This window comes from Terrapene carolina, unplaced genomic scaffold (assembly GCF_002925995.2).
Source record: "Terrapene carolina triunguis isolate 2854851 unplaced genomic scaffold, T_m_triunguis-2.0 Scaffold629, whole genome shotgun sequence".
NCBI lineage: Eukaryota > Metazoa > Chordata > Testudines > Emydidae > Terrapene > Terrapene triunguis.
In genome coordinates this window covers 4,015,632-4,024,358 of record NW_020664980.1, presented here as the reverse complement: position 1 = coordinate 4,024,358, position 8,727 = coordinate 4,015,632, and the positions used below count along the sequence as shown (strand labels likewise).

At 37.6% G+C, this 8,727-nt stretch overlaps 1 protein-coding gene across 5 annotated transcripts in view; it reads right to left on the bottom strand.

Annotated features, from left to right (window-relative positions):
- Positions 1-3,837: 3,837 nt before the first annotated feature.
- Positions 3,838-8,727, bottom strand: part of NR3C1 (nuclear receptor subfamily 3 group C member 1) — a 168,233-nt gene continuing 163,343 nt past the window's right edge. For all 5 annotated transcript variants that reach the window (XM_026659410.2, XM_026659409.2, XM_026659412.2 and 2 more), the window contains exon 9: positions 3,838-8,206. In XM_026659410.2, the coding sequence (XP_026515195.1) occupies positions 8,054-8,206 (153 nt within the window). In that variant the 3' untranslated portion in view covers positions 3,838-8,053. The remainder of the gene's footprint in view (positions 8,207-8,727) is intronic.

The following is an 8,727-nucleotide window of genomic DNA, read 5'->3' as shown; positions in this document are numbered from 1 at the left end:
GGTTGGTCCTGCTTTGAGCAGGGGGTTGGACTAGATGACTTCCTGAGGTCTCTTCCAACCCTAATCTTCTATGATTCTATGACAAAGGAGCATAACAGTACCTCTGACAATGCTCCTGCTACCTGCCCACATTATGAGGAACTGGACTGCTTCAAGCAATACCACCAAACCTGAAACTGATGTAGTGAATAATGCTACAGAGAACACAGCAAGCACAAGAGAGCCTGGAGACCACCCAACAAACCACCGACTGTTCCCTTGGCCCCACACATGCCATGGAGTTGGACCAGGCAGAGAATTATCGGGGTCCAAAAGCTATATGACTTAGCAGATGTGGACAAATACATAAGAACCCCATGTGTGCAACCATACTGAAACCACTGGGTAGGACAGCTGTACCAGAACCCAAGGGAGCTGCGCCAGTAAGTGTGATGTGCTGTATTACAGCACAAGTGTATCGGGGGATTTAAACTTCTCTTCTGGGTACAGGCTGTCTGGAGCCATGTTTGGTGGCGCTGTGAGCCTTTCTCTCCACTTACTTAGCATTTAACCCTCTTTCAGCCAGTGTGCACTACATGGCATCTGCATCAGAGACTTAGAGCATTATTTAGTTATTACTCTGCAGTAACTAATCTCATAACCACCGGCCACACTTTCCAGGTCTGTACCCACTCCCTTGCCCGGAGGCTTCCTGACTGTGCTCCCTCCGCACTCCAGCCACCGCAGACTTACTCCCCCCGCTCAGGATGTCAGCACGATGGGGGTTAAAAATAAGTCATCTTTATCATAGCCTGAAAAGCTACATTGGCTCCTAGTTCCATTCAGCTTCTACTGAAGTTTACAGTTCGTGAGTTAAATGCCCCAAATCAGGCAAGACCTTTCTAAATGCAGAGACATTTTAAAGCATTAGAATTCATTTCAATAGAGAATAATTACTGCATTTTGCAGAGCACTTTATGCTGATCTGTAGGAGTATGAGAGAGACATTAAGGCAAAGACAGTGCTCAATTTTGGCATGAACTTTGCATGACGAAGATGATCTTTCAGAGTTGCCCATATAGCTAGTGTTTCCCTTCTAGTCCTGCACCAGCTGGCGGGGGAGGGGAGAGGGAAGGAAGCCATCCTGGTAAATAGTAGCACTGCATATATTTCCAGTTTGCCCTTTGCCTTTTTGAATCTCTCTCTTGCGGACTTGCTTCAGGTTTACATCCTCCAATGGAATGACAGCCTGCAGAGATGCGCCTGCAATTAGTAACCTACCCCCTGCATCCCCCACGCACCCACTCTAGAATAGCAGCATTCAACTCCCACTCTATGGTGCTCAAACAAACTTTTAAAAAGAAATTACAGGCACCCAGGAAGTCCCCCTCCACTCACTCACTCACCCTGCAATACAGGGGGGCTATCATGTGGGGAAATAATTGGAAGACATTGTACCATTGCAAAGGGAACCACAGAGTGGGAAGAGAAGATGGGAACGCTATTCCAAAATTATGGGAAAAGAAGCATTTGGATCATTGTTGGCATGGAGGCGAGGAGTGAGACAACAATGATCATGGCACGCAGCTCCAGGCCCTCTATGATGCCTGACAAAAGTTCGAAAATGGTGCTGGCAATATGAATGCCAAGAAAGATATCATAGGACTTTGTTAATTTGACCCCAAGTCTCAGAATTCATGTACTTTCTGCTATGCATCCTAGAATGCCCCGTGCAAAAACACAGAGTGCAGAATCGTGGAACAGTGCACCTTGGAATATCTACCCAGAATGCCAAGCAGTTCATTTGAACTAACGCAGAATTGTGCAGATGCAATGATTAATATGAAATTACCATAGTGAAGTGGCGTGGAAGCACTTTGGTTTGCAACAAATACATTGCTGCATTTAGATGGCACAAACTACACTGGTTAGAAATGCCATCAGTAATCTTGTCACATCTCTGCATATCCTGTTAGGGAGGTATTAACGTAGAGAAACAGTACTATACAGCGTGGGACATAATGTGTGGTAAAGGGACAGAATAAGGGATGTTAAAAATGGTATTCATGCAGGAAATTTAAGATCAGATGGGATTTGTGCACGTAGTATAAATTTTCTGTAAGCTAAATGTAATGATTATTTCTGATGCAAGTAATTTTCAACAATACATAAAAGGGGCTCACCAACTTTGGGTGGAATGTAGGTAAGTTTGGGGTGTAAGTAATGCCCCACGTCAGACAGGACATTTGAACATATGTCTATACTGCTGCTGAGAGGTGTGATTTCCAGCATGGGTGAACAGATTTACAGCAGCTGTCTACCCACGCTGGGAATCACATCTCCCAACTGCAGTGCAAATATACCCTAAGAGGCTTGTATGGGAAACAGAGATGCTTCTGAGTATTTCACAGTGATTAGAATTCAACTCTGAAATAAACTGGTTACTTACCTCAGAACATGCTGTTAAAAAGGTCTTTCACGGGTCCACCACCAAATATTAAAAACTTATATTTGTCTATAACCTTTGTTCCAGGATTGTTCCTTCTATGTTGGGATCAGAGTCATTATTACAGCACTATTCTATCACTGCTATGGAAGAGGGGCAAATGAGCTGGTTATATTTAAAAAAAATTGTGAGCAGTTTTATTTGCTGCTGGCTTCAAAATACTTAATATTGCAGCTTTAAATCTTTAACATGGTGACATGCCAGGAAGTGAGTTTTATGGCAGTTCTTTGTTCTAGTGACTTAGAACAGTCTGAAGTGAAGAGAATACTTTTATTTGTCAACAACCAGAGTAAAGATGTTTTTCAACAACACTAATCAGCAAGCATGTTTTCCTAAGTGAGCATTCCCAGTACACCAGCTAGGACCTCTCAGACCCCATAGCCCTTCTTTGACCAGTATTTATAATGGAGCCTAGCATAGCAGTCAAAACTTTCTCAACTGCAGCCCTAGACAGTGCAATTGCACTTTTACTTTAGTTTTCTCTTGTGGCTGCAGATGTGTTAAACGGCAGCAGAGCCAGACACTCAGCACAATGCAGAAACAGTGTCACATTTCATCTTAAAGGGCAGGATTTGATGGGAACTATCATGGACAATCAAGCATAGGTAGATAGTGGTCAGCATGTCTCAGAGACTAGCAGCCATGGGATAAGCCGCAGCCTAGGACTTTACCCTGTTATCACAGTACAGACCACATGTGAAAATTGTTTGGTCATTACGGTTTTAATGGTATAATTACTGCAGACTTATCTCTTAAGTTTTTGCTGCTCCCTCTTTTATTACTGCTGTGCAAACACAGACTATTCAAACTATGTTGGAACTACGCCTAAACGGATTTATACTGTAAACAATGCTTTGTTGAAGACATTTATTCACAATGTTTTCTAGATGCATCTTACATATGCAGAAAAGAAGTGTTCAGTGGCTATTGTTTTGATTTTCCTCCTTGCATTAACCCTTTCAGCTTCCCACACAGCCCCACAGCAAGGACCTTTTCTTTCCATCATTTACAACTTCAAATTCTTCAGAAAAATTGTAATTCTAGCAGGCACTCTATTTCTAAATCAATTTGTTTTTCCGGTATCGATTTTAATTCTAATGCTTTTCTTACTTTAATTTAGTTTAACTGAGAGGGCTGCTAAATCTGCACATTTCAGTTAATTTGAGTTTAGCCGTCAGAAATGCTTGCACTCCATAACTTAACTACAGAAGAGACTGGCTTTAGACCAATAAGATGTTAATTCCTGTGTATGTGGTGAATGGAGAAGAATAAAATAAACTGATTGATTTAACTGGGTTCAATAATCTTTGTCAGGTACACAACAAAAACTCTACCAAAGCATTTTGGAGCTATTTAATGAAAAAAGCAGAATTTTATTATGTGATTTCTGTCCATTATTTGGCATTGCTGTAAATGGTTCACATTTACTGCAACTTCTGTACAGATGTGTGGTTTTGTATTACCAGAACAGCAAATTTAAATGAAAAATAAATGTTCAACAGTTCCACACAAGATTTTACAGTCCAACATTTCACTGAGTAGGTGAAAACTACAGAATTGTTACTACAGAATTATTCAGCATGAATAAAAAACTACAACTTTTATTTTTAAACAGGAGTCACTGGTTTTAATTTTTACACTGTTTAAAATTACTGTGATAAAAAATAATGAAAAAAGCTTTTTAATATGCCATACACCAGTATAATATAGGCTCTGTCCCCATTATATATCTTTTGTTTAATATACAAAATAGAATAATGACACACTGTTGAATCTATGCTGTTAAGCAAATTAGTTTAGGGTTGGGGTATATTTTCATACATACAGCCTTTTATCAGAAGTAAAACCCTCCAAGCATTAATTAAAAAAAAAAAAACTGTTGTAAAGAGGCTCTATTCCTATCCTGAAAAATTGGTTCCTATGTGACATCAATGATGCATCAATAACTGGCTTTGGACTTGACAAATGGTGGTGCTTTTAACCACTCAACTAGTATAGAATACAATCCCTTTAAACATTCTCTCATTGGGTTGGCTCCTGCAGTCCTAGCTCACACAAACAGTTCCACTGAAGTGTGGCTAAGGGAAACAGGATTTGGGCTACTGCTCCTCACTGCTCCAGGCACTTTCTCCTCCTCCTCGCCCATTCTCAACACTTCATTTTTGTGAGACTAGAGAGGCTATTATTTAAGCTAGGTTGGCACTTAGTCCCATACACTCTTCCTCTCTTACCAGTTGCAAAGTAGACTCTAAGTAGAATTTTGTTTTACAAAAACACTGTACAAGATTAAAGTTCCTCCTCTCTCCATCCCATGCCCTGGCTTATCCTATGTAAGGCCATTCCTTTCAGTTTCCATGTGCAATTATAACATACAGCATGTATCTCTAGGGCTGTCCAAATGTCCCTTTGTCAGATGTATGCATTATGTGATAAGGCACTGAAGAGACAGAAATCAGGATTCTCTCAGCTTTAGCTAAAAAGTGTAGGTTTTTCCCAGTGCTAAAAGACTAATCGTGCAGGGAACACGTAACATTTCACTGATTGCTAAATGATTACATATTTAAAATGGTGTGGGTTTAAGACTTTAACAGCACATACAGAATGAATTCTCTCTTCCGACATCACAGTTTCCTCTTTTCTTTGAATCCATAACTCAAGAATGAATATATGGGCACACAGATCAAAGGGGTTAGAGCCTCTTTCCTTTGAAGTACTTATTCTCACAAGGTAATACTATTTTGTTCATGTACATTTCAGTTACTTTTCTATTGGCAAACAAATAACAGCACATACCTTTGTCCACACACACTATGAAATTTCTTGAGAGCTCGAATTGAGGTATCGGGGACTAAAATGAGAGATTAATGCATCGGAGTGTCTCAGATTAAGTTTTAGACCATTCTCTGAAATAAGAACAGTTTTCAAGCTCATCCTTTTAATTAAAGAGCCTTTTTTAAAGCAAACACTATGAATCTCCTAACTGTGCCTCAAACAGCATAAATATTTTCATCCAGTTGGGTTGCCAATGATAGTTAAAATACTTTTTGAGGTTTAGCTTAACTGTTACAAAATGTACATATTCTTTAGAGATCATTCAGAGAGAACAGAATGATTTTTTAAAATTAAATGTGATATTTTACTCACAAGTACTGAATACATCTTTTTAATAGGTATAACATTCAAAAAAAGATGTAAGAAACGACAAAAATGCAGTTTCCTATTTCACTTGGAAACAAACTTTTGCTGAACAATAGAAATGTATTAGTGTATTGTGAACACCCTATGCTCTATATTTACATAATGCTGGTACCTGTATGCATATTATTGCCAAATTTTTCAAACTGTTTTTGCTCATGCCATGTGAGGCTGTATATGAAATTAACCCCATGAGTTCATACATCTTTTCTGTTTACATTTTTTTTTGCAGTAGAGGTCAAGTAAACCTACAAAGTCTGAAGATTTACTATTGGAATGTGAAGGGTAACCAACCGTGGGTTCCAAGTTCCAAGCTGTGGTTCTATACAGTGAGCTAATGAATGTAAATTTCAGCCCTAGGAACAACCCACTCAGCATGGGTTTCTTCCTTAAAAAAAAAAAAAAGTACCTCTTTGGATACCTAACACCTATGCTGCCAGTATTAATACTTCCAGAAAAACCACAATTCGTATGGGTTACCATTCAGCATATTTGTGACCCCTACAAAAACTATAATCATGTGTCATGATAAAGCAATCTGTCATCTAAAAATCACTTATTATACACTATACAAGCTATTTAACAATCATTCAATAAATTGCTTTTAAAGCTGCAGTAGCCCTTCCCTTCTTTGCTTAGATTAGTGAATATACCAATTACATATATTTGAAACTATAACTAAATATAAAAATATATTAGAGATTTCATATTTTATCAATTAGATTCCTCCCCCCCCCATTTTCTATTACACAAATAATTGGGCCACTTTGAATAAAAATCTAATTTCAGGGTGGCTTAGTAAGTATTTAAATTATGCTTATACAGAAAGTTGTTAAGGTGCACATAGAAAGGGCTACTACAGCTTCTAAACTATTTAAAACATCATCAATGGTGACAAGAAAGTAGTTCACAATACATATGGTAATTTTATGGCACACTAGTAATTTGACATGACGGGATGCAGCCTTACAAAGACAGAAGTCTGACGTACAATTCTAAACTACAAAATCAGTAGCAGAATCTTCCTGCTCTCCAGGAAAAGAAGATGAACCAATCAGTGACAGATGAAAGTGTGAAAATGGGTGACTAACCACACTCAGGTCTGAGGATTGTATACCCAGCAAGTTACAATGTGTCAGTACAATTGGTCTGTTTCACTGTCTGCTTAAAGGTAAAGGTCTAATTGAAGAAAACCCTTCAAGAACCAACACAATATTAAAAAAATTCTAGGCATAATTACAAGTCTGTCTCATAAGCCAATAATATTTTTCCATATCAACTTGTATGATGAGACATTTATGTGTATGGAAAATGTGAATTTCTTCACACATAGCTATTTTTTTTAAGCTATACATATTTCTGTGAAAGTTTCCTGATGGGCAGTCAGGACTGATCATGACATCGATGCAGCCCAAGACTACTGCACATATGGCTGTTGTATTATATGCAAAAATCAGCTTTGTTTTTTGTATAAAATAACCTGCTCATTTACATCCAATTAGGACTGGACTAATTTTCTATGATCTGTATACCCAACACATTTTCACATATACCATAAGTGTGTGTTTCATTCATGTCTACTTGGGTTAGATTTGAGCATACTCTCCCCTCCACCCTAAAAAAAAACAAACAAAAAAACAAGCCAAATTTTTATGGTCATCTTCACAATTAAAGCATCAGGTTAGAAAAGCCAACCCATTTTCACATGAATATGCTCAAGGATTAATGGCTAGAGGTCATTTAGGAAAGCTACAAGCTGCCCCACCTTAAAAAATAGTTGTACAATAGGCATCTTGAAGTATTACAAAAAATTATGTAAGAAAAAAAATGAGCAAGCCTAGTTCACGGTATATAAAGTTAAAGGAAATTGCTAAAACCAGACAGTAATAGCTATAAAAGGCACAACTTCCCTTTTCTGATATACACTTGTAAACTTTCTTCAGGTTACATGCATAAATCAAAATGCTACCTTAACTATACAAAAAACCCAAACCATTTTACTGGGAAACCCCCTCCCCCAGAAAATGTTATCCAGCCAACTGCAGAAATTGCTAGCAGAATGCTCGTAAGTCAGCCTCAGATCTTGACACCAGTAGTTATGGAGGAGCCGTGGATGTTGCACTAGGGGGAGAAATCCAATTCCTAGCACATAAGGGCTTTTTACCTTTCCTTTCCTCTCCCTCCCCATTCTAATCAACCAATGTGAGCAATCTGCTGCTTCTGTAGCTTAAGTCTTGGCCCTCTGTAAACCACATGTAGTGCATAATTACAAAAGAAACACCGTTGCAAGACAAAATTAACAAGTCTGATAGTTTGTACAAAAAAAGCTATAGTTTGACTTTTTCTTAAGGCAATCTTTTTGTATTAAGGCAGTCACTTTTGATGAAATAAGAGTTTCTTGATATTTCCATTTGAATATTTTGGTATCTGATTGCTGATGATTTCTGCCAACATCTCTGGGAACTCAATACTCATGGATTTATCCAAAAACGTTTGGAAGCAAAAGCTTAGAAGATTTTCAACCACCTATAATGGATAAAGAGAAGATTTAGTCTCACACTAATGCAGAAAGAAAAAACACTGCTTTGGTACTGTATTTCTTCATTGTTATTCATATTTTCCTATAATGGGGGTCTTGTATATACCACTCTTTAATGGGGAAAAACACAAAATATTTGAAAATTTAGCTAAAACATTCATATTTAAAGGCTGTAATGTTATATTGACTCTGTGTCATTCTGTAATGACATACATAAAATGATAGGATAAAAACACTATCTATAATAGATTTTAAAAGATTTTTGTGTTACTCTATTTTAAAAGAGACACAATCAACTTTAAATCTAGTCAGTTTCAAAACAGAAGTTAAAAGTAATTTCAAGTACTATACTGCACTTGCCCCTGAGACTGTCTGTCAAAATTCTGTGAAATGCAAAAAGTAAATAAACTAAAAAACAACAAAATTCTCTAATAATTTCCTATTAATCTTCTTAGGTGTTACATATAAAAAGACAAAAAAATACACTTCTGATTTTTTTTTTAAGCTG